Source organism: Acinonyx jubatus, chromosome B3 (genome assembly GCF_027475565.1).
Source record: "Acinonyx jubatus isolate Ajub_Pintada_27869175 chromosome B3, VMU_Ajub_asm_v1.0, whole genome shotgun sequence".
In the NCBI taxonomy this organism is placed as follows: domain Eukaryota; kingdom Metazoa; phylum Chordata; class Mammalia; order Carnivora; family Felidae; genus Acinonyx; species Acinonyx jubatus.
In genome coordinates this window covers 98,345,206-98,372,054 of record NC_069386.1, presented here as the reverse complement: position 1 = coordinate 98,372,054, position 26,849 = coordinate 98,345,206, and the positions used below count along the sequence as shown (strand labels likewise).

Genomic DNA, 26,849 nt, shown 5'->3' with positions numbered 1-26,849 from the left:
TTTGCTTCAGCTAGTCTGAGCTGGTTTTTGTCACTTGCAACCAAAAGGAAACAAACATCCAATGCTATGTAAAAAGGAATGAACTGGCTTTCAGTAAATAACATTTGCATCATTATCTACTGGGCTTTAAGCATTACTTCTGTCCTTACACAGGAAAGAAAGCTATATTCCCATTAAGACTTTATCATTTTTACAGGGATAAGGCATATTATATACACAATAAAAGATTAAGTTCAAGTCTGCAAACATTTAATTTTTTTTTTTTAATGTTTCTTTATTTTTGAGACAGGGAGAGACAGCATGAACGGGGGGAGGGTCAGAGAGAGGGAGACACAGAATCTGAAACAGGCTCCAGGCTCTGAGCTGTCAGCAGAGAGCCCGACGCGGGGCTCGAACTCACGGACCGTGAGATCATGACCCGAGCCGAAGTTGGATGCCTAACCGACTGAGCCACCCAGGTGCCCCAAGTCTGCAAACATTTTAAATTAGAATTTTTAAGATTAGAGCAGGGAAAAATTGAGGTGTATTAAAAACAATGAATTAGGAACCAAGAGACCAAGGTTCTCAACTGTGTCTTATGCTACTGTTACCTTGGCATATCACTTATTCTCAGTAAACTACACTCTCTTCACCTGAAAAGAGAGAATGTTCTACATTATTTCTACGGTTGCTTTCAGGATGAAATCACTGAATCATTTTTAAGGACAAAAAGCATATTCCTCATTCACATTATTCCATATTAAACAAATAAAAAAGTGTAAATTCATTTTTGACTAACCTAAATTCAACTTTTTTTTTCCTTTTTTTCCTTTTTTTTTTTTTAAGAGTCTACTCTTAAAATATGAATTTCTGAAAGACTACTACCACAAGCAAAGGATCCCTCCATATGTGAACCCCAAATGAAGATACTCAAAAAAAATGAATATTTGGTATAAACTGAATGGTTTCTTAAAAAGTTTTACTTTCCAATTATTTTTAAGATATTAGACCTAGAAATTTTAATTTCTATCTTGATCCTACTAGGGCATAACTGAGTATCCTTGTCTTTTTTACTAATTTAGTCTTCAGAAAATTCTAATTTAGAAGTCTGCAACATCACAAAGTATTTTAAACTAGCAATAGATGGGGAAAAAACTCAATACAAACGCTGGTCAAAGAATATATAAGGTGGAGTAAAAAGAAGCCCAAATCAGAAATCAGGAGGACAGTTTAAAAACAATTTCATTCTCAGTAACAACTCCCCTCCAAAGGGCAAGTTTCATAATTGAAGTTTTTAGATTGAAATGAGCTAGCTTTGTGACATTTTATTCTGCGGGTCACGGCTTTCCCCCCAAAATACCAAAAAACAAAACAAAACAACTACTTTGGAAAACTTTTTGAAGGCGCACTCCGAAAGCTCAGGCCCCAGATCTATCTCACATGTGGGACCATGTGTCCCACATGCGAATGACACCAAATATATCCCTCAAACTGAAATTTAAAACATTACCCTCGTACTGCCTTGGCAATAAAAAGGGGAACCTTACTCAAAGTCAGTCCTCAACGCCGAGCCTGGGGGAGAAAGGACTAATTTTGCCCTTCCCATTTAATTAAGCAGAATAGACCCAGCAGCCCCTCCGCCGGGGTCTCAGGAGGGTCAAAGGAATTCGGTGAGTGACGCTTCTCCCCAAGGTCCCAGGACATTCTCAGGAGGCAACAGGGCTCCAGTGGAGCTTGGGGACTTCGACGGTTGGGGCCTGGGGTCGCCCCGCGGCCGAAGAGCCGCACGGGAAGGCCTGTGCGTGGCCGTCACTGGACAAACTCACCTCGGCGTCTTCTTTGCACTGCGGGAGCGAGGGGAACTCCAGCTTCACGTCCTCCATGGTCCGGGCCCCGAGGCTTGTGGGCGGGGTGGGAGAGGGAGTTTTATCCGGCCCGCCCGACCCTCGGGCTGCCACTGACAGAGATAGGGAGGAGGGCGGGTGGGCCAGAGGGCTGACGGGCGGGCAGCGGGCTTACAACTAACACACGCAGACTAAAGGGTCCCAGCGACTCCGGCGGCGACGGCGGCGACAGCGGGGAAGAGGAGGGTTGGGCGGCTCATACCCCGCCGCCATGCTGCTGCCGCCTCCCTCCCCCTGAGTCTCCGCGCCCCTCAGGCCGCACAGGCTCGGGCACTAGCAAGAGCCCTACAACCGTCTCCCCTCCTTTCCCCCCCTCCCCACCCCTCGCTATCCCAGCCAATCCCAGCCCACGCTTGCCTTCGGCCCGCCCCCCGCGGCCGCCAGGTGTCAGCGCGCCGCTGCCCCGCCCCTTCGCCAGAGCGCAGACGCGGGGGGCGGGGCCTCGGAGGAGCAACGGCCGAAGCTCACCGCCCGAAGCTCACCGGGTGTGGAGGAGGTGGGGCTGCGGCAGGAGGGGGCCACGACTGAAGGTCCTGGGAAAGGCAGTGGGACCAACCGCACCAGCTCTAACCTTTCCCAGAGAGGACGCAAATCTGTAGTTTAGGAACCGGCAAACATCCTAGCCACCAGAGACTGGCATCCGAAAGGAAAACTGTATTTTCTCCCCTCAGAATCCTGCTTAATCTGTGGTGAGGTTATAACCGAAAGAGTAATAAATGAAGAGTTCATCTTAAAACTGTGTTATGCTACACAAAAAATGAAACACCCTTGGTTTTTAAGCAAATTGAAATGGTGGACTTTCAAGAATACTTGGGACTATGACAAAAATCTCAAGAAACAAAGGCATATAGAAAATCCTAAGGAATAGAAACAACCGATAGCTCACTCAGTAAATTACACATCATACTGAAGGTCTCTCCCTTTAATGCTAAGTTTATGTTGAAATATTAATTATAATTATATATAATATAAATATATTAATAAAATACATGGCTTTCATCTTAAAAAGGAGTTTGAGTCTGTTAATACTATATTGTTAATAGAAGTGAGGTATATACTTTCTCTGGGCCTAGGGAGATACTGTTCTCCATTTAATTTAAACACGAGGAATATCAAACTTAGAAGCGGAAGAATCCATACTTAAACTTTCAAGATTTGTAAACCAAACTGATTCTTATAACCAAAAAATAAACCAAAGTAAAAAGGCAAGAAAGTCATTAAATTGCAAATTACAATGAATAAGGTTAAAAGAATCACATATTTGACCTACACGCCCTTGACAAACATATTATTTTTATATTGTCATATTTATGAAACACACTACCAACATATATAGAACCATTCAATAACTTGAGTATTAGATGGCTAGTTTGAGTGCTCCATTTTCTCTATCACTATGTAAACTATTCTCTACCTTTTAAAGTTATAAAAAGACATACAATACTCTGCAAGTAACTTTTTAATTTGAAAAATGATTGTATAATTATCCAAGTCATATATCACACATTCTTTAGTGTTTATGAAAAGTGAAGTCAAGTTGTTTTTGTTTAAACAGCACCTTTAATAAAATAATCTCAGGTGACGCCAACAATTTCCTATTTTAATCTGTTAAAGCTTTAAGTCCACATGATAGAAGAATTGTGTGTAGGTAACAGAACTTCAGCTTTGAACATTTCTGACATCAACATCCCCTACATCAAACACTCTTAGCTTAGTATCCATAGATACCTACGGAGCCAATGGGTGAGTTTGGGAAATAATAAATCTCCTTAAATTTTAGTGTATGCAAAAGTGTGTGTATGTACATCTGACTTTTTCTGGGAAGAGGGTCCACACCTTAATATTCTGAAAAGGGAACTATCATCTCACATAAATCAAGAAAACCAAGTCACATTTGTTAGCAAATATTACTTTTAATCTAAAAAATGGTTACGGACATGCATGTACTATTTCAATTAGCTATCATACAGTCTAATCATAGGTGAAGAGTGAATAAAGACCTTCCATTATCAACATAGATATACACATCTACACTTTATATAACAAGACGCTGTTAGGAACACTGAGTGTGTGTACGGTTTTAAAATTCAAAAGCCTGTAATCTAAATAGAATTCATTTTGATTATTAAATAATTTACTAAAAGGACCATCATAAATGTAATCTTTAAAAAGACAAAAATATATGTAGGAGAACTAAAACAGATTTTATTCAACTTTTTAGGATGAGGAAAACAAATGATATAAAATAAGTCATAAGAAATGCTCTCGTACTACGATTTCAAACTACTTTCAATGTTTTACAAAATGGTCACACAGCAAATACGAAAAGCTTCAACATACTCATAACTTTTGCTGCAATAAATGCAATATTAACAAACATACAAATTTCTTCTGTACCAATCTTAAAAGTAGAATTACTCAATTACTAATTTTTACAGTGTTATCCATACATATTTTTATTCATATGCTTTTAATGAGATCATTGCCAATACATACATTATTTTCCTTAACTTTATTTTTACATTAAGCCAGGATCTGTCATGCAGTCATCAAAAACCTTCCAGTAAATTACACAGGTTTGTAGTCCAATTTAGACTCTAGCTTCTTAGAATCAGCCACTTTTCGGACTGCTTTCATGAAGTCTTCCTGTACTACAAAATCATGATCAGCACGAATTGCAAACATACCTGTGGAGAACAGAACAACATGACTGCTATATATAACATGTAAATAATTTATTGTAAGAAAACTAAGAGGGAGTGGGCGAAATCGGTGAAGGTAGTCAAAAGGCACAAACTTCTAAGGATAAAATAAATCCTGAGGATGCAATATACAGCATGGTGACTACACTTAATACTGTAGTCTATATTTGAAATTGCTGAGAGTAGATCTTAAAAGTTCTCATCAAAGAAAAAAATACCTTGTTTACTATATGTGGTGATAGATATTAACTAGATTTATTGTAGTGATCATTTACAATACATCAAATAATTATGTTGTACATCTGAAACTAGTATTATTTGACAATTGTTATCTCAATAAAAAACAATAAAAAAAATTTTTTTTAGGAAAATTAAGTAATTTAATTCTGTGGAGTAAATGTGAAGGAGCCTAAATTTATTTTGGAAGTAAACACTACCTCATTACGGGGCTTGAACTCATGACCCCAAGATCGAGTCACACACTCCATTGACTGAGCCAGCCAGTTGCCCGTAGATTTACTACTTCTGAGCCAATAGTTCTAATTTATTAAAAACAACCATCATTGTTCAATTAATTTGCTTAGCTATATTGAGTATTATTTTCCAAACCAAAAGCAATACAACAATGAGAAAACTATCTGGATATTTAAAATCTAACTCACACAGTCCCTGTATCTAATGACATTCTGAAAAAGCAAAATAAAGCCCTACTATCAATAAAACATACACATCTTAAGCAGTGGTTTCTTAACTCTACAGACAACAATTGCCTGGAAGGAGGGAACACGTGTATAATGTGGGAAAACACAAAACACCTTCAGTAATTTTGATAGCCTTTCCTTCTTAATAATCAAAAGCTTAAAGAATAGGAATTAAACAAAGTCAACACTGGGCTTTATCAAAAATCAGTGACAATAATCACATAATAAAAATTTACCTTTTTTATGTACAAATTGATATTTTATATGAATTTCACACTCAAGTATCACAATTCAACTTTTTCAAGTTAATGATAAGTTACTTGTCAAATACTACTTGACATGGATATGGGTCCAAGATTTTGAGACAATCCCAATTTCATGATAAGCTAAAGCTGGTAAGTTATCACTATGTACTAATATTTTCATCGAAGATCTGCTTACATTTTCATTTATGTAAAATGAGTGCAATAGAAGATTTCAAGGGTTATTTTCTATCTTCCAAGATTTCTACCTACCTAGTCTTGGAAATAGCCATTGTATGTTGTACTCAGAAATCAGGTGAATGGAAATTTCTAGTTTTTAATATTGAAGTTTTTTAAAACCTGTTTTGGAGGTGCCTGGGTGGCTCAGTTGGTTAAGTGTCCGACTCTTGATTTTGGCTCAGGTTATGATCTCACGGTTCATGGGATTGACCCCTGCATTGGGCTTGGGCTCTGTGCTGACAGTGCGAAGGCTGTTTGGGATTCTCTCTCTCCCTCCCTTCCCCTCTCTCTGCCCTCCCCAGCTCTCTCTGTGTCTCTCAAAATAAATAAATAAACTTTAAAATGAAATAAAATAAAAATAAAATATAAATAAAAATAAAACAAAATAAAATAAAATAATAAAATAAAACCTGTTTTGAAGGCTACTTATTTTTCCAAACTTTGTGCATATGACTGTTTCCAAACCATTATTTAGTGAATGGCTGAACCTGAGTTACATTCCAATCCAAAAAGGCTAGTCTCAGGATGTGAATGGAAAAGACAACTATAACTGAATCAAGTTTATTTTACATTGCAGAAAGATGTTAACAAAAAAGGCTTAAAGTCTGATAATAAGAAAACCAAAGAATTTTAGTGTCTCCAAATATGAACACCCCAGGCCATTTAAAAAGCTAAGATTGTAATCTATACCAAAGTTATAGCTCCTTACTGGAAATAGCTAAAATCATTTTTTTGTTTTGTTTTGTTTTAAGTAAGCTCTACGCCCAACATGGGGCTTGAACTTACCACCCTGAAGTCAACAATCACATGTTCTACCAACTCAGTCAGCCAGGCACCCCAGCCTAAAATGTTTTTACAATATGTGAAGTATACAAATTTCTAGTTGTAAGATAAGTAAGTACTAAGGATGTAATGTACAACATAAGGACTATAGCTAACATTGCTATATGATATATAAGAAAGTTAAGAGAGTAAATCCTAAGAGTTCTTATCACAGGAGAAAATATTTTCCCTTTTTTCTAACTGAATCTTTATGAGAAGATAAATGTTAGCTGAACTTATTGTGGAAATCATTGCATAATATACGTAAACCAAACCATCATGCTGTACAACCTAAACTTATGCAGTGATATATGTCAATTATTTGTTGACAAAACTGAAAAAAAAAAAAAAAAGCAAAAAACAAATATAATTTGATGGTATGAACCTTTAGGATTATGACATTGCTTTTGTTTAGATTCCAATTTCATCAAAGCAATATTCTAATAATTTGGTCCAGTGTAGATTTTGGAAAGACACTGTCATAAATTATTCTAAGTAGTTCAAGCTACATCCAAGTTTACCACTTAATGTGTTTTGTTTATTAGGAGGTCTTTGTGAGCATGATTTACTCTGATCTGTACTGAGTTTCTAAACCTGCAGATATTTGATCCAGGTACTGAGTCACCATATACCCATTAAGATACTGCTGTGGAGAAGCCGTATCTGAGCAGCCTCTTTAAACTGTTAAATTTATAAGAAATGCTAAAGGTGATATGAAAACAAGAGGAAATGACATATTGTAATACTTAAAAAAAAAAAAACAAAAAACTGTTCACCCGCAACCTAGGAAAGTCAGTAACTATAAAAACTAGGGTAAAAATTAATTTTTTTAATTTTAAGATTCTGTGTGGAGGACAAAGACTAAATGGCTCTATGTATGGTTTTAATGCCACCTGGTACCAGAAATAAAATTTTTAAAAACAGGATCACACAATCCATAGAGAAATCTGTATTAAAAAAACTATTACATTTTACACAAGTTGCATGATCACAAAATTCATAAATGAATCTTACAACGCTTATTGCTAAGACTAGTATCGGAAAACAAGTTATCCACTTTGCAGCAAATACTTCTGGTGATAGCACAGTCTAATTTCAGCCACAGTTGTGGCAGACACTTCTGTACAGTCTCAGACTTACTTCAGGGGGCCAGTATGCTATCACATGCAAGTCTTTCCACATTCTGGTCTAAGGCATCTAGAAGTATAAAGGAGTTAACATCCCCAAGGGTAAATTATCATCCAGTGGGGGATGACAGCTGGTAAATAAATGCTCCAGTCTCCCATAGATCAGCCATTCTGTATGTTTGTCTGAGATGTCATCAAATCAAATCCCACCTGTCTATAGCAGCTACGTCCAATGATGCACCCTTACAATAGCTTTCCCTCTTTCCATTGCACTTTCCTGTTCTCTCCTGCTTCCTGGAATCAGTTCCCCCTCCCTCACCCCCTGCAAAAAAACAAGTACCTAAATCCTCACAAAGCCCAGGCTCTTCTTTTGGACAAATCCAAACACATTTTTATCAAATTAAATAAATCAACATCAATAATAAAAACTGTACTTTAAACACATACCTGCTTCAGTACAAACATTTCTCAGGTCTGCTCCATTAAAGCCATCTGAAAGCTTCACAATTGCTTCATAATCTGTTTAGGAAAAAATGCTGGAAATTAGTTTTAAAAAAATTTAGCCTTTTTCTTGATTTATGCCTATATAGAAAATTTAACTGCAGACCTTGCTTTGAATTTGACCAGCTAGGCATCATCTCTCTTGACATTCCTCCAAAATATTTAGCAAGTCCTCCACAATATTAACTACCAAAACTTATACTTCTATGAAGTAAACTAGCACCAAGCAGAAATAAACATGCTTTTGACATTTTAAAACCAAGAAATAGCATCAAGATCTGAAAGCATCTTAACCTGTTTCTATGCAATGAAACAATTATGCCATGTGAACTTAAGATATCTGTCAAGCCAGGAATCTTATAAAAACTGCAACCAGGGCACCTGGGTGGCTCAGTCAGTTAAGTGTCTGACTCTGACCCAGATCATGATCTCATGGTTCGTGAGTCAGAGCCCCACACTGGGCTCTGTGCTGACAGCTCAGAACTTGGAGCTTGCTTTGGATTCTGTGTCTCCCTCTCTCTCTGCCCCTCCTCTGCTTGCTCTCTCTCTCTTTCTCAAAAAATAAATAATAAAAATTAACATAAAATTAAAAAAAAACTATAACCAAATCTTTAATTTGAATAAACCTAAGATATCAAAATCAACTGTAACCACAATGGAATTTAGTCACATTAATATAAAATATACCAGAAACAAATATCAGAAATAATTTTCACATTTTTATCATATTTAAAAAACATTTTTTAATGTTTATTTATTTTTGAGAGAGAGAGAGAGAGAGAGAGAGAGACAGAGCACAAGTAGGGGAGGGGCAGAGAGAGAAGGAGACACAGAATCCGAAGCAGGCTCCAGGCTCTCAGCTGTCAGCACAGAGCCTGACGTGGGGCTTGAACCCATAAACCACGAGATCATAACCTGAGCTGAAATCAGATGCCTAACCAAGTGAGCCACCCAGGCGCCCCTCATATATTTTTATATAACCATTTTAAATGGCTAGCTTTTCTGGTGTCTGTGCAAGCTCCAAGTGGTGAGGTATCAGATCTATGGTAATAGTAATGGTTAAGTGATCTTCTTAACCACATGACAGACTTGAAATCAAGAGCTGTTGGTTTGGAACAGCAGTTGTGGACTTGATATAGAATAAGGACAGAAATAAGAGACAGCATGAGCTACTACAATGTAATTCTGATGAGACACCCTTTGCCAGGCAATCTAGAGTAGGTCAGTCTCTTTTTGAGATTAGATACTCATTAATTAATTTTCCCTCAGGTTCAAGTTCATATAACCTTCCTGAGAGCAGGGATTCCCAAGGTTAGCATAGTATCTGGCACCTAGCAAGAGCTCAGTATTGAAGAAACCTATAAATTGGCATCCCTATTTAAGCTCAGTCTTTCTAGCTCAAAACTGTATTTACTTAAGCAATGAGAAAGTTGGTGAGAAGCAATAATCAACTGTTTGTAACTATTTCTGGACCATTAACTTCTAAGGGTCTATAAAGCTGCCTGGTTTATATAGATTATACTAGAATCCCCTAGTCCAGGGGTCAGCAAATTTTCTGTAAATATTTTAGGCTTTGCAGGCCATACGGTCTCTGTCAAAACTATGCATTTCTGCTAACGCAGTGGAAAACCAGTCATAGACAATATATAAACAATTGGGAGTGGTTGTGTTACAATAAAACTTTATTTACAAAAAGAGGCATCAGATAGAATTTGGCCCACATCAATGGTTTGCTGACCTCCATCCTAGAGTCCACTCTCTCACTATTGTAGCTAACTACTTTTTAACTTTTTCTCTGTCCTCAAATGTCTCGCAATACTTCCCCATCTTCACTCTGAACTTGCTTCCTATTTCACTGAGAAAATAAATGCATTCAGAAGAAAAATTTTATAAGTTTCTGCCATATTTCAGATACTGCCATCATCAGTATCTATTTATTCTGCCTTCCCTCCTATCCTCACAAATGACAAGTCTATGCTCACAGACAAGGCCAACCTCTCTTCAAGGAAAAGTGCATTATCAATTTCTCTCTCTCTCCTAGATTTGCATTAAGCACTAAAAAAGTGTTGTAAATTCTTCCATCTTAAATAAACTCTCCCAAATTTTCATGCACCTCCATTTCCACTACAGCTACATTTCTTCTCTTCTCTCTTTGCTGCAGAATTCCTTGAAACAAATGTCTAAAAACAATGCCTCTCTGTACAATCTCCTTGAAACTCATTTGAGGTAGGCTCTCTCTCTCTCACCACTCCAAACAAATTGCTTTGATAAGGTCACCAATTACCTCCACATAGTAAATCCAAAGATCCATTCTCAGAACTCTTTTTATCTGACTCACTGTCAGCATTTAACAGGGAATTACTCCCTCCTTGTATCAATTTCTTCATTTATCTTCCAAGACATCACCAGCTCCTGGTTTAACTTCCCTCTATGACTATACCTTCTCAGTCTCCTTTGATGGTCTTCATCTCAGTTTCTTAAAATTGGAATTAGCTCAGTTTTTTTTTTTTTTTTTTTAATGTTTATTTTTGAGAGAGAGAGAGCATGAGCAGGGGAGGGGCAGAGAGAAGGGGATAGAGGATCCGAAGCAGGCTCTGTGCAGACAGCAGCCAACCTGATGTGGTGCTTGAACTCACAAACCGTGAGATCATGACCTGAGCAAAAGCCAAACACTCAACCAACTGAGCCACCCAGGCACCCCTCAGCTCAGTTTTTGAACATCTTCTCTATCTACATTTACTTCCTTAGAAATCTCATCTAATCTCAAGACTTCAAAAAAAATTTTATGCTGTTATTATCCACAATTATATCTCTAGAATAGACCATCCCAATAAACTATCCATGCATATAGAATTACCAAGCAACGTCTTTATTTCGATCTCTAATTGGTATCTCAGATTTAATATATTCAGAATCAAATTCTTTATTCTCCCTTTAAAACCTAATCTTTCTAGTCTCCCCCATTTTAAATGATGACAACTCCATCCTTCCAGTTGCACGAGTCAAAAACCTAAGTCTTCCTGGTTCTTCTTGTTACCTTACACCCCATAACTGATTCATTAGCAAGCCCTGTCACTTCTATTTTCAAAATATGTCCAGAATCTCATTACTGTAAGACTTTGCTACCACCTGAGACCACACCACCATCTTGTGCCTGGATTATCCAAATATCCTAACTTATCCTCTTGTTTCTGTCTTTGCCCTTCTGTGTGCAACCAGAATGATCTTATTTAACATAAGTCAATTATAAAATATTTACAGATGATATGATATAATGCCTGAGACTTGCTTTTTAAAAATCCAGAAGGAAGGTAAGAAGAGGTGGAAGAGATCACAGATGAAACAAGATTTGCCAAGTTATTAATTATTAAAGCTGGGTGGGTGATGAGTACCTAGGGTTACAAGTTCATTATACTCTTATCTCCACTTCTATGTATTTCTAATTTTCTACATTACAAAGTTAAAATAACAAACGTTAAGATCATAGCATTCCTCTGCTCACAATCTTCCAATGACAAAAATAAAATAAAAGCCAAAGTTCCTACACAATGGCCTCAATAAGGCTCTATGCAATTTGATTCCCATTATTTCTATGATTTCACTTGCTACTACTATCCTGATTACACTGCCACAGACACCCTGGCCTCTTTGCTACTCCTGGAATGTTCCAGTCATATACCTGCCTCAAGTTCTTCCTCTTGCTGTTCCCTCTGCTTGATTTTCCCTTAAATATCTATACCTAGTTCCTTCACCTTTTTAGGTCATTGGTTGAAAATCACTTTCTTGGTTAGGCTTTCCTCTGCTTCCTCCTCTCCACCTCCATTTAAAAAGGTATACAGGGGCCCCTGAGTGGCTCAGTCAGTTAAGCATCTGATTTCAGCTCAGGTGATGATCTCATAGTTTGTGGGTTCGACACCCGCATGGGGCTCTGTGCTGATAGCTCAGAGCCTGGAGCCTGCTTCAAATTCTGTGTCTCCCCATCTCTCTGCTCTCCCCTGCTCATTCTGTGTCTCTCTCTCAATAATAAATTTTTTAAAAAGTTAAAAATAAATAAATAAATGTATATAATCATGGGCGCATGGGTAGCTCAGTTGGTTAAGTGTCCGACTTTGGCTCGGGTCATGATCTCATAGTTCATGGGTTCAAGCCCCATATCAGGCTGTCTGCTGTCAGCGCAGAGCCCGCTTCGGACCCTGTACCCGCCCCCTACCCCCACTCTGCCCCTTCCCCACTTGCACTCTCTCAAAAATAAATATACATTATGGGGCACCTGGGTGGCTCAGTCAGTTGAGTGCTCGACTTCAGTTCAGGTCACCATTTCACAGCTTGTGACTTTGAGCCCTACATCAGGCTCTGTGCTGACAGCTCAGAGCCTGAAGCCTGCTTCAGATTCTTTCTCCCTCTCTCACTGCCCCTCCCCTGCTCACGCTGCTCTCGGTCTCTCTCTCTCTCTCAAATAAATAAACATTAAAAATAAATAAACATACATTTTAAAAAATGTAAATACTCATTCTAGCTCCTCACATTACCTATTTCCCTTTTCTTGCTTTATATTTATCCATAGCACATATAACCATCTAATATACCAAATATTTTACTGACTTTGTCTTTCCTGACAAGAATGCCTACATGGCAGGAATTTGTCACTGTTACATCCCCAGCACTTAGAATAATTCCTAGCATAAAGTTGATGCTCAACAAATATTAGCTGTTTTTAAGGCATTTGCTGAATTTAAGACCAGATTTGGTAGATTACCAGCAATATCCAATAGCAGTTTGCTTCATTTACCAAATGTAAACATACATAAAATAGGTTATTTCCTTACCTATTTCACCATGCTTTGTAATGGGACCTGCATGGATTTTCAATATATCTAATCTTGCTTGCTCATTTGGTAAATCAATATCTGAAAATAAAAAATTAAAATAAATTCTTTTGCAGTCAGGTGTTTTAAAGTAGGGAATGAGAAAGAGATATGGAAAAAGAAATGGGCATAGACAAAGAGAACAGACAGCAGGTAAAGAACTTTAACTCACGTATTTTTCTATCTAATCTTCCTGGACGAAGCAAAGCAGGATCCAGTGTATCCGGTCTGTTTGTAGCCATGATCATTTTAACTCTATGTAGAGTATCAAATCCATCCATTTGATTCAGTAACTAATATATTTATAAACAAAAATCATTGACAGACTTTTATAAAACATCCCAACCATTAAAAACTAAACCATACACAACTTTTATGTGTCTAATACCATAAAATATATTGTCTACAGATAGTATGCAATCTTCAGAATGACCATTTGATGGAGCATCTTTTCTTTCTCTTATAAAAGCATGTTTTCTAGCCTCATAGTTCCAAGACAGACTATTTAATTATGTACCTTGTTATAGCTATCAAAAAGGTTTAATAAATCTGAAGGCTTCCATCTAGTCAAGAGTTAAAAAACTAAACTATGTGGATCTAATTTCCAATATTCAAATTGTTTTCATAGTTCCTTTTAAAAATAAACACTATTAATAAAATCTAACGTATGTCTTAAGTTAGCCAAACATAAATTTACATTCAGATAAGCAGATACAATGACATTTCTATAAGTCTGATAATAAATCTATTAAATAGCTTTTAAATAATTCTACTATATATAGAAATACTGAGACACTAAACATACTTCAATTCCTAAAAGGTTTTTTGAATAAATATTGAAACGCCTAACTGCATTCAACAAACTCTTTAAAATACAGTTAGCATGGGGGCACCTGGGTGACTCAGTCGGTTAAACATCCGGCTTTGGCTCAGGTCATGATCTCACAGCTCATGAGTTCAAGCCCTGTGTTGGGCTCTGTGGTGAAAACTAAGAGCCTGGAGCCTGCTTCGGATTCTGTCTCCCTCTCTCTATCCCTCCTCCACTCACATTCTGTCCCTCTCTCTCTCAAAAATAAACATACATTTAAAAAAAATTTTTTTAAATAATAAAATACAGCTAGCATGAGGCGTCTGGGTGGCTCAATTGGTTAAGCATCCGACTTCGGCTCAGGTCATGATCTCGTGGTTTGTGGGTTTGAGCCCCACATTGGGCTCTGTGCTGATAGCTCAGAGGCTGGAGCTTGCTTTGAATTCTGTGTCTCCCTCTCTCTGCCCTTCTGCTCATGTTCTGTCTGTCTCAAAAATGAATAAACATTAAGAAAAAATTTTTTAAATATAGCTAGCTTAACAATATGTCTATTTCTTTTCCAAAATATCTGTTAGCTAACAACACATCAGTTACCTGAATAAGACTACCATCTGTGTTGTCTTAAAATACCTCAATTTAAGGTTTCTAAGAGACTCTATTACTCACTTGAAAATACTGTATATATTCTAAGCAGATCATTATAATTTACAAAAAGCAATTTTCAAATACTCCTACTGAGGTAGAATTTGGCACTGTATTACCTATGCTACCTGGCTTGTCTTTGTAGAAGTTGAAAAATGTGTTTGGGATCTTGCCATCGCTTTCACAGAATTTGGAGTGGGGAAAGGCTATATGTAAGTTCTAATATTCCATCATCCATCTTCTTCAATTATCAAAACTATTTTAGTTTCTTCTTATTCTCAGCAATAAAGAGAGGAAAGTATTAGTGATTTTTAGAGCAGCCTCATTCATAACTCATTTATTGCCACCAGTTTTAACATGTCCATTACTCATAAGACATCTTAACAAAACTAGCACAAGATCGTGTTCACAGAATGTGAATTATCAGAAGAACAATATACAATTTAAGTATCTGAATGGTTGGGGCACCTGGGTGGCTCAGCTGGTTAAGCGTCCGACTTCATGATCTCAGTTCATGAGTTCAAGCCCCATATTGGGCTCTGTGCTGACAGCTTAGAGCCTGGAGCCTGCTTCGAATTCTGTGTCTCCCTCTCTCTCTGCCCTTCCCCGGCTCGCACTCTCTCCTCTCTCTCAAAAGTAAATAAACATTAAAAAAAAATTTAAACATCTAAATGGTTGGTCTGTTCAAAATACATGGAATTACATAGCTGTACATCAAATGGAATTTTGTAGATACCCCTATTATTTTCTGGTGGATATTTTCTTACTAGAGATTGTGGTAGAGAAATGTGTTTATTCCAGATCAAATTTTCAAATTTCATACTTAAGTGTGTTCTTCATTTAAACAATTGTACATATTTTGCCCTTCCAATACCCATGTTTTCATATATACATACAGGCTTCTTTTTAAACCTTTATCAAGTATTACCTCCATTAAAGTTCTCTGAATCTCTCTGTCAGCTGAAGTACCCTCAGAAAACCGACGACCACCTAAAATAATGATATGAAAAATCATGCATTACTCTCTTCCTCTACAATCATCATTTAACAAAAGAATGATAATGTCTGGAGTTAAAAACATGAAGATTAAGAATTAAATAGTAAAAATCATACTGACAAAGTTAGAATTGATTTTGGTATGACATGTCTCATTTTGTCAATGTCAAAATTAAACTTCTTTAAGAATTCTTTTTAGGAGTGCCTGGGTGGCTCAGTCGGTTAAGCATCCGACTTCGGCTCAGGTCATCATCTCATAGTTCGTGAGTTCAAGCCCCGCATTGGGCTCTGTGCTGACAGCTTAGAGCCTGGAGCCTGCTTCAAGTTCTATGTCTCCCTCTCTCTCTGCTCCTCCCCCACTCATGCTCTCTCTCTCTCTCCTTCAAAAATAAATAAAAACATTAAAAAAAAATTAAAAAAAAAAAGAATTTAAAGTAAGAGTCAATTCATTTTGCTACTTCATACAAATTACAATTAGAGGTAAAGCTGGTGGGGGCAGGAAGAGGAGTTCCTTTAGATTTTTTAAAAATTTTCCAACACTTTCAAGAAAAGTTTAAAATAAATTTTAAAAAGTGTTATTCTTACCAATAGCATCTATTTCATCCATAAAAATGATGCATGGTTGATGATCCCTGGCATAATTAAACATTTCTCTGATCAAACGAGCACTTTCACCAATGTACTTGTCTACAATAGAACTAGATACAACCTGATTAAGGAAAAAACATTAAGGTAAACATAAAACAATTCAAATAAAATTTAATCTCAATAGCTACAAAAAGAATCTTTCCTTTACCTTTAAGAAATTGCAGTCCAGCTGGCTAGCAACAGCTCTTGCCAAAAGTGTTTTTCCTGTACCTAAAATGACAAAAGAAGTCCTAAATAGATGGAAAGCAAAACAAATTCTCAAAAGCCTTTTAAGAATGTTATCCTTCAGATAGTAAATTTTGCAAAATGAATGCTAAATCCTAAAGAGAATTTCCATTTAAAATTCTAAAGCACTTCTACTCTCAATATTAAAATTTTAAATTTTATTCAAAACATCTCTTGTAATTCTAAGCATACTGAATACCTATATTCAAAAATATCTCAACCCCTATTTACAGGCACTACAATAGAAGCCTTTTATGTTACCTGATAATCCATTAGTCTATCCTGCATAATGAATGGATCTTTTACCTATGCATATTGTAACATCAAATATTGCTTATTTGGAAACTATTGGTTCAGTGAGTTATGAAAATCTTCCACATGTTGGCATTTTTTAATATGCAATTATTTAAAAATCACATTTGTGAATATCACCCATCTCATCTCCTAAGTATTAGCATTAGAAAGTTGTCAGATGTAAGTTTTCAAAAACTAATTTTGGTAAAAAGCTCAACTTTTTCTCACTGGTTACAGACAGTGTTAGTTGTTTTAACACAACAGGCTAACTAAATTCATTTTTGAAAAAATGTTTGCCAGATAAGCAATAACCAGTCTGAATAACCAATAACCAGCCTGACAATGACAGAAATGTCTGTAAATCATGTTTGAAAGACAAAATGATATTCCATGAGGGGTGCCTGGATGGCTCAGTCAGTTAAGCGGCCAACTTGGGCTTGGGTCATGATCTTGGTACATGAGTTCAAATTCTGCATCAAGCTCTTTGTTGTCTGTGTAAAGTCTGCTTCATATCCTCTGTCCCCTCTATCTCTGCCCTTCCCCCACTCTCACTCTCTCCCTCTCTCACACAAAAATAAACATTAAAAAAAAATTATATTCCAGGGGCTCCTGGGTGGCTCAGTCTGTTAAGCGTCTGACTTTGGCTCAGGTCATGATCTCATGGTTCATGAGTTTGAGCCCCACATCGGGCTCTGTGCTGACAGCTCAGAGCCTGGAGACTGCTTCAGATTCTGTGTCTCCCACCCTCTCTCCCCCACTTCTGCTTGTTCTGTCTCTCAAAAAAAAATGAACAGTAAAAAAAAAAATATTTTAATTATATTCCATTAAAAGCAGCTAATTCAGCTGGCAACTCACATAACTGCACAAGTGCTTTTCCTAGACATAACTACTCTATCCGTTACGCAACAAAAGTGCTTTGCACAGATTTTCCATTTCATCACATAGGATACAAAACATTATTCAAAGATCAGGATTTGATAAAAATAATTTTTACTGCTTCAATAAGGACATTTTAAAGTAAAACTCCTATTTTTGTTTTGTTTCATACTACAAGTATGAGCAGTCAGTAACACAATGACTACTAGTACCACTTCATGCCACTGACTTAACTGATTCATGCTATGGCATGAGCAATTTTACCCACATTGTTTTTGCATCATCAGCGCAGAAGTAAACACTGTGAAAATGGCAACTAATGTCTTAGTATTATCAAAGTAAGGTCTGACCTTGCAGACTCCTTGAAAGTGTCTCGGGAACAGCCAGAGGTCTGTGAACCACACAGGACCAATGCACTAGAATCATACAGCATGTTAAGATGCATATCCTATGAGGCACAAGAGGACTAAGCACACCTGAGAGAACAGCAGACACACATCTCCTATACCTTCCCCACTATGAAGAGAATGGAGGTTGTAATAGCTCACTTTAAATTTTCACCTTACTTTTTTATTCCTTCATTCATTCATTTATTAGTAGGTCAGACATAATTCAACACTAACCTGGTGGTCCATATAACAAACAGCCTTTTGGAGGTATTATTCCCACACGCTGGAATAATTCTGGGTTTGTAAGAGGTAATTCTATCACCTAGAAAAGAAGTTTCATGTTTTTTAAAAAGTCAGTAAAGATTTTGATGGACTTTAAAATACTTCAAGTAAAATATCAGCATAATTAGGTGTACATATTATAATTCATAATAGATCTAGAATTCTATGCTATGTAAAGCTATTTTTTTAAGTTTATTTATTTATTTTGAGAGAGAGAGAGAACATGTGCATGTGTGGGAGGGGCAGAGAGAGGTAGAGAGAATTCCAAGCAGGCTCCACACTGTCAGTGCAGAGCCTGATTTGAGACTTGATCTCACAAACTGAGATCATGATCTGAGCCAAAATCAAAAGTGAGATGCTTAATTAACTGAACCACCCAGGCACCCCTATAAAGATATCTGTATTAGAGATTCTTCTTCAGGTAGATTTAAGAAAAAATTTTTATGTAAAAATCAATTTAAAAGCCTGTAGTAGTTATTTTAACAAACTACACACTTAACTAAAGAGATGGTTACACAGACATAATTTGTCAAAACACATTTGAATTGTATACTTAAAAGTATGTGCATTTTAGGGGCACATGGGTGGCTCGGTCAGTAAGCATCCAACTCTTGACTTTGGGTCAGGTCATGTTCTCACAGTTCATGAGTTCGATCCAGCTGTCTGCGCACAGCCTGCTTAGGCTTCTCTCTCTGCCCCTCCCCAACTCATGTGCATGTGTACACATGCTCTGTCTCAACATAAATAAATAAACTTTTAAAAACACCTGCAGGGGCACATGGGTGGCTCAGTCAGTTAAACGTCCGACTTTGGTTTCAGCTCAGGTCGTGATTTCACCGTTCATGAGTTAGAGCCCTGCATCAAGCTCTGCAGCTGACAGTGCAGGGCCTGCCTGGGATTCTCTCCCTCCTTCCCTGTCCCTCTCTTGCTCACACATGCACGCTGCTGCTCTCTCTCAAAATAAATAAACTTCACAAAAAAATACTGTGCATTTTACTGAATGTAAATCATGCCTCAATGAAAAATCATACTACAAAAAAAATGAGGTAAGCAAAAAAGATCTATATTATTTTGCATTTGGGAATGCAACACAAAATAATTATGAAATGAAGAAATTTAGTAAGTTAGAACGGCAATTAGGGGAAAAGGCATAAAAAATTTTCATATGTTGTCATTTTGTCATAGCAGCCTTAAAGGAACCATATATTAAGGCCGCCTAGCTGGCTCAGTTGGGACAGCACGTGACTCTTGATCTCAGGGTCATGAGTTCAATCTCCATGACAAGTATAGAGATTAGAAAAGTAAATGAATTAATTTTTTAAAAAAAGAACCATATAGTCTGCTCTCAATATCCTACTAAGACTGATTCAAGGAAAGAAAGCTGGAGAATAATTGAGGGCTTGATGCTCAGCTTAAACTCTTTATAGTACCAGTAACTTGAGACATAAGCTTCTACTGAATAGTTGTGTTCATGAGGTGTGACTAAGCAAAAAGTGTAAGAATCCATATTCTTAGTGTCTGCAGATGGAAAAGTACTACATGTGCATGTTTTGTGGATTACATATGTGTATGTTTTTGTATGAGAGAGACAGAGAGAGAGAGACATTCTTTCTGCTCCTATGGCTGATGTAGCAAATCACTGTCAAAGACAAGATTTCATAGTTCCATGAAGCACTTGCTATTCCTGTTGCCCTTTCATTAACCACAAAGTGAGAAGAATAGACTTTTATTTAGAATTAGGCTAGTGCTTCCTCAAGTATGGTCAAAAATAATTTGGATTCAGGGAGCCTGGGTGTTTCAGTTGGTTGTGTCCGACTTCAGCTCAGGTCATGATCCCATGGTTCATGGGTTCAACTCCTGCATCGGGCTCTGTGGTAACAGCACAGAGCCTGGAGCCTGCTTCAGATTCTCTCTCTCCCTCTCTCTGCCCCTCCCTTGCTCATGATCTGTCTCTCCCTCTGTCTCAAAAATAAATAAACATTTTTTTAAAAATAAGGAGGAAGAAGGAGGAGAAGGAGGAGGAAGAGGAGGAGAATAATTTGCTTTCATAGTCACCTGGAATGCTTAAATGCTAATTCTTGACTTCCACCCCCAATCTACTGCATCAATATCATGCAGAGGGCCTAGGAATCTGTATCTTTAATAAGAGTTCCAGAAAACTTAATATGCTGATATCTGAAAACTACTGGCTTAAGGCTTAAATCAGATGATGCAAGCTATACCAACTATCCTCATTCATTCCTACATATTGCCATCATAAATTAGGATGAAACCAATGGGACAATGTAATTTGCTTTTAAAGAGAATTGTTAAGGGGCGCTTGGGTGGCTCAGTCAGTTAAGCATCTGACTTCAGCTCAGGTCATGATCTCACAGTTCGTGGGTTCAAGCCCCCATCAGGCTCTGTGCTAACAGCTCAGAGCCTGGAGCCTGCTTCAGATTCTGCATCTCCCTCTCTCTGCCCCTCTCCTATTCTCTGTCTCTCTCTCTCTCAAAAATAAATAAACATTAAAAAAAATTTTAAAAAGAATTGTTAAGAAGTTATCTGTGGGGCACCTCGATGACTCAGTCAGTTAAGTGTCCGACTCTTGATGCCTCAGGTCATGATCTCGAGGTCCATGAGATCGAGCTCTGCGTCAGGCTCTGTGCTGACAGAGCAGAGCCTGCTTGGGATTCTTCTCTTTCTCTGTCTCTCCCCTCTCAAAATAAACAAACAAACAAACAAAAAAGCCATCTGTGCCATGAAGCAAGGCAATCCTGATTTGATCTGAAGAGCTTAAAAGGGTTATGTCACCCTAAGGCCAATATTTTTCTTAAATGGCAGCAAACAGCTTTATCAAAATAACATGTTTAAGGTACAGGAAGCCTGGCTGGCCCAGTTTGTGGAGCATGAGACTCTTTGTCTCGGGGTTTTGAATTCAAGCCCCACATTGGGTATGGAGATTACTTTAAAAAAATTGTTTTGCATCTTAAAAAAATGTATTTAAGGTACAGGTAACTGACTTTAAGGATGGCAAGCTAATATTAGTAAGGTTACGGGAAAAACTGTATTACACACGTTATCTATATATGCTCTGATCCCAGCAACCTAGGATAATCAAAACCACAGATAGCATGGGCATTGGATTTATATCAATTATTAGCTTTTTTTTTTTTTTTGTGGTCACAAAAAGAGCAGAGTTTTTGCAACACCAAATTATCTCCAAATCAACAATACCTATAATTTTTTTTAATACCTATAATTTTCAGAGCTAGAAATTCAGTGCTATTTTTCTCTCAGCAAGAATATTAAATGTATAATATTCAGTAACCACTATTTGGACAAAGTAATCTTTCATTTTCTTTCTCCCTTTGGGTATCATAAAACCAGTACTATTTGTTAATAAGTTCAGAGAACAAAGCGTCCACTACCAACCTCTCTCAGTTCCCGAATCTGTTCTGATAGTCCTCCAATCTCAGAATAAGAAACATTCCCAGGGTCCTCATGAGACATGTTGTAGACCAGTGGATCCACCTCTCTTGGCAAATATCTAAAATGATAAGGTGTGTATTTTTCTTTTACAAGATGTATTTTCTCTCAGCCTACAGAGTATAAATTACTTGCTTATGTAAGCATCTATAGATGATCTTATAAAAATGTGTTTACATTAATTAGAAATTAGTAAAAGGGAAAAAGTGGCAAAATATTTAGTGATCTCAAGCATATACTATGCATAAAAACTTCTCTCTGTGAAAGGAAAAGGTAGAATAAGAAACCTACCTCATGATAGTTAGTGTAGTCATATCCAAAGCAACTCTTGTTCCTGGCTTCAACTTACTTTTGTCAAGCTAATTTTATAAAACAAAAAGTGTTACATAAACACTTAAAAGGGGAAATACTACTCTAAAAAGAAAAAGCACAATATTTAGAAGCCACATAATCACTTTCAGTCTTCAGAGAGAACACTAATATTAGATTATAAACACCATGCCAACAGAAGGGCTTGTAAAAGTAATAATTCAAAGTTACTTCCTTTAAAAAAATAATGCCCTTTATGCAACCTCAGCGTGAAATGTGAAATCACTAATATACAAAGTTTGTGGTGGAAAATGCCTTGCTTTTAAAGAAAAAAATGGATATTTTTATTTTACTTCCAAAGGCTATTTTCATAGTTTATTTTGATTCAGGCACTATAATATAGTGACTTTGGCAATTTGTACCAAAGCACTTATACAGAAATCTATAGGTACATTTGTACCAAAGCACTTATACAGAAATCTGTAGGTGAATATTTTGGGGTAAGGAAAGGGAAGCACTTTAAAGGTGTGCCCTTGGGGCGCCTGGGTGGCGCAGTCGGTTAAGCGTCCGACTTCAGCCAGGTCACGATCTCGCGGTCCATGAGTTCGAGCCCCGTGTCACGCTCTGGGCTGATGGCTCAGAGCCTGGAGCCTGTTTCCGATTCTGTGTCTCCCTCTCTCTATGCCCCTCCCCCGTTCATGCTCTGTCTCTCTCTGTCCCAAAAATAAATAAACGTTGAAAAAAAAAAACAAAAAAAAACAAACAAAAAAAAAATAAAGGTGTGTCCTTTATTTTTTTCTTTTAAAAATCTATTTTATTTTTTATTAAATAAATTTGTCATATAACACTATATAAGTTTAAGGTATACGGTGTTACTCTGATATATTTATATATGGTAATATGCCCTTTAGATTTATCTTAAAAACTACAGCTTTGGGGAAGAACATGTTACTTGACTATAGGAGAAATATACTCATTTTGTACTCCTTTAGAGGTTTTTATTAAAATGCTAAAAACAAAAACAAAAAACCCCAGAACCATCATTCATGCTTTTGCCACATGCCAGATACCATGCTAAATAAATTATATATTAGGCTGAATCATACTAAACCACTTACTGGCATACTTAGGCAGGGTAACTTATTTGGCTAGAATTAGATAGAGACTATCCAACAGATTCACCTCACACTCAGGATGTTACCTTTCCAAAATTAAGTTACTTTTTGATAGTTCAAAAAACAACTTGCCAATACAATTTCAGAATACAAATTACTACTTTTCACAGGATTTTGCAAAGAACTCTAAGTTCAGGATTTAGTGCCAATTAAAATGAAGTGGAGATAGGCAAAAATACTAGTTTTAATATAATAGCTTGAATTTTAAAAAGTTGCTAGTGGGGCGCCTGGTTGGCTCAGTGGGTGGAGCATGCAACTATTGCTCTCAGGGTTGTAAGTTGGAGCCCCACCTTGGGGGTGGAGATTACTTAAAAATAAAATCTTAAAAAAAAAAAAAAAAGTTGCTAATAAGTGAGGTACTTAAAAAAAACAGCCGAACAAAAATCAATGTAAATCTATTTCAACATTTATATCTACAGAGAATACAGACTCAGACTTTTCTAAGATTTTCCAGTTTTCAAATACTCTTGCCCTCATACAACCATGAAATATCTTAGAAATACCAACTCTTGGAATCCAGAAGGCCCTGTAAGGGACATAAAATCTTTTGTCAGACTAGACATTTAATATTTTGATTTAGAAAATGTCTTCCCATTTATATGCTAGGCACAATGCTAGAATAAGATTTAGTCCCTGTGTTATATTCTACTCTACAGTCATGTTGTATCAATGTTTTCAAACATGAACCTGATATGACAAATACTCAGAAAAAGTTCTTTCAATGAATTTATAAGAATGTTTTAAGGATCCTTCCTGAAGAATAAGATAGCACATAAATTGGCCTCAGAGACTACTAAATTATTTAAAGCCATTTGTTGGCATTTTTGAATGCCAACATGTATTCTAAAAATGAAATTGGCAGTTATTTCCATTTGCCTATTCTAATCTAAATGAAAGCATACCAAATCACCAAATCAACTCAGGCTACAGCAAACTCTTTGAGTAACATTTCCGAATGTTTAAATATAAGACATAAGTAATTGATAAGGTCTAAGTCTCTTCAAAAAAGACATTAAAGGGGGCGCCTGGGTGGTGCAGTCGGTTAAGCGTCCGACTTCAGCCAGGTCACGATCTCGCGGTCCGTGAGTTTGAGCCCCGCGTCAGGCTCTGGGCTGATGGCTCGGAGCCTGGAGCCTGTTTCCGATTCTGTGTCTCCCTCTCTCTCTGCCCCTCCCCCGTTCATGCTCTGTCTCTCTCTGTCCCAAAAATAAATAAAAAACGTTGAAAAAAAAAATTAAAAAAAAAAAAAAGACATTAAAATAAAATGACCTGAGATATTTTCCAGTTCCAAAATTCTTAGATTTCTAAATATGGAGAGTTGACTGACACAATGTGATAAGTGTAGAAAGTAGAGAATACCAGGAGTCAATGCCCATAGTTTGAGATCAAGTTTTGTTAGTTATATCTGGACAAATCACCTTTAGGAGTTACAGGCGTAATGCCTGACCTGCTTACCTCAAGAATTAAATAACATATTTACAAAAGCACTTTTATCAATTATAAAGCACTATACAAATGTAAAATGTTACCTGTCGACGACAACCCACAACATATCGTGGTCCATTTGTGGCTTTAACAATGACTAGAGGAAGAGAATGAAAGGACAAATTGAAAAATAGAAAGTAAAAAATAAATACATCCACATTGATGGCAGGTTGAGTTTTATTCCTGTCCTCCAAGAAGGTAATAGTTGAAAGAAAATTTAAGTCTATGCAAGAATATCATCTCCCTTCATTACTGTCATTAAAATAATAAGCATTTCAAAAGTTCATGGTGGGAGAAAGGAGAGTCCACTCTTTTTTCTTTACTAATTAACAGTCCAATCCACTTACATTTTTCTTCAGTTAGTTGCTTAAGTACTTCACCTACAATCTGAGAAAGAAAAAAAAGCATTACTTTTTGCCAGTAACAAAAAAACAAATTACCATCACTCCCTACACCCAAACTCCATTACCTACCTGCCCAACACTTTGTAGGGCCTTCAGATCATTTTCAGACTTTTCATACTGCTTGGTAAGTTCTTTTAATTGTTCCCTTACTGAAATAATATAATTTGAACATTTTTAATTAAACAATAATCTTAGTGAGTTTAAGTCACTAAGTATTACTTTATTTAAGTTTGTTTCAGTCTATTACACCTTACATATAATTTATATCCACTATCTGAAATCACAAAAGAAATAATTCCATTTGCAGAGGACATTTTTAAAAATGAAATCTTACAGTTTTTTTTTTTAATTTTTATTCATTTTTGAGAGACAGAGGGAGAAACAGAATCTAAAGCAGGCTCCAGGCTCTGAGCTGTCAGCACAGAGGCCAACGCGGGGCTCGAACTCACGAGCTAGGAGATCATGACCTGAGACAAAGTTGGAGGCTTAACCTACTGAGCCAACCAGGCTCCCCGAAATGTTACAGTTTAAAAGCACCATATTTTTATTTTCTTGATTGGCAATACTTATTCAAGCACATTCGTAACATTGTTACATTGTTAACAGATATTGACACCGACACTTTTGGATTTGCGACTACAAATCCAAATGATAAAAGAGACCCTTCCTCATCTCTTCAGCCACCTACACGGATTAATACTCTATGGCTTTCCACCCTAAATAAGGTCAACAGGTGCAGTGACCCACAGAATTATATGGTTATGGTCTTTCTTCATTTAATCAAACTATCTGGCTTTTCAGTGAAAGTGCACTACGAAAATACGCAAGCGCCCTTTTAGTTCAGGAGGCAAGGGAAACTTGTGTACCTGATGGAGTACAACTCAAAATACGAGGAAAGACGAGGAGGGTTATTATGTCCCACCGATGGGCTCCGCTCCGGCTTTCCACCCCAATAACAAGACCTCACCTCGAGTCTCACTTCTTGCTTGAGCTTCCATGACTCAAGCCTCCGTTCTGGGTCCCAGGACTCATCTACACCCCCCTTCTTGCACCCCAACCTGGCAAACATCCCTGGCCCACTTCTTTCCCACTCCTTCTCTAGTCTTCTTCCACTTCCATCTCAGAAATAGGGATGTTCTCTCTGTCACCTGGACCAGAGTGGGCCATTTCTACTGTTCAAGAGGCTGTACTTCCCAACCTCAGGGCCGGATGACAAAGCGCCTTGTCCCTGGACCGAGGCCTTCCTACCCCCGGAGCTCGGTTGCCGGGCTCGGCCAAGGGCCTCTGCTTTGTGAGAGACAGATGCAGGTCCAGGCATAGGATTTTATGGAAAGAAAGATGCACTCACACTCCTTGAGACGGCCGTCGATCTCCTTGTGCTCCAGCAGCTTCTTGCGGTAGTCCTGAAGCGCCTTATCTCTAGGGTCCGCCATGATGAGAAGCCGTCGCTCATAGGGGATGCCGGGAATGGCCATGGCCGCCCGGGCGGGGGAAGGGGCGGGGCGAGGGCGGAAAGCCTCCGGGAGGGGGGCGTATTCGTGGGCGACCACGCCCCTTCCGGTTGGCCCCGCCTCTCTACTCCACATCTCCCACTTCTGCGTCTCGGTTCACCTAGGGCGCCGGCGTGCGCTGAAGGAGGCCTCCAGCGACACCGTCCCCTGCAGGTCGAGCTGGGTAAAGCAGGAAGGTGTTGTCTGTTAGTCCCTTGAGAGGCCTCGATATTGTGAGACCACTGCTCTCCTGGAACCACCAAAGACTTTGTGAT

At 37.6% G+C, this 26,849-nt stretch overlaps 2 protein-coding genes across 4 annotated transcripts in view; both read right to left on the bottom strand.

Annotated features, from left to right (window-relative positions):
• Nucleotides 1-2,201, bottom strand: part of STYX (serine/threonine/tyrosine interacting protein) — a 37,498-nt gene extending 35,297 nt beyond the window's left edge. Inside the window, exon 1 of one of the 2 annotated variants that reach the window (XM_015080100.3) lies at nucleotides 1,806-2,201. In XM_015080100.3, the coding sequence (XP_014935586.1) occupies nucleotides 1,806-1,862 (57 nt within the window). In that variant the 5' untranslated portion in view covers nucleotides 1,863-2,201. The remainder of the gene's footprint in view (nucleotides 1-1,805) is intronic. The other variant, XM_015080099.3, reaches the window with a different exon arrangement.
• Nucleotides 2,202-4,066: 1,865 nt separating this feature from the next.
• Nucleotides 4,067-26,579, bottom strand: PSMC6 (proteasome 26S subunit, ATPase 6). 2 transcript variants are annotated; one of them, XM_015080120.3, is made up of 14 exons: nucleotides 26,433-26,579; nucleotides 25,154-25,233; nucleotides 25,028-25,067; nucleotides 24,725-24,777; nucleotides 22,003-22,070; nucleotides 21,658-21,772; nucleotides 18,196-18,283; nucleotides 16,326-16,387; nucleotides 16,115-16,238; nucleotides 15,462-15,523; nucleotides 13,256-13,376; nucleotides 13,045-13,125; nucleotides 8,165-8,236; nucleotides 4,067-4,570 (listed from the first exon to the last, which is right to left on the bottom strand). In XM_015080120.3, exons 1-14 carry the CDS (start codon nucleotides 26,557-26,559, stop codon nucleotides 4,452-4,454), a joined length of 1,212 nt encoding a protein of 403 aa, XP_014935606.1. In that variant the 5' UTR covers nucleotides 26,560-26,579; the 3' UTR covers nucleotides 4,067-4,451. The 2 variants fall into 2 exon arrangements, with proteins under 2 accessions (XP_014935606.1, XP_026921520.2); XM_027065719.2 differs by lacking the exon at nucleotides 25,154-25,233 and having other exon boundaries at nucleotides 26,433-26,535.
• Nucleotides 26,580-26,849: the final 270 nt, after the last annotated feature.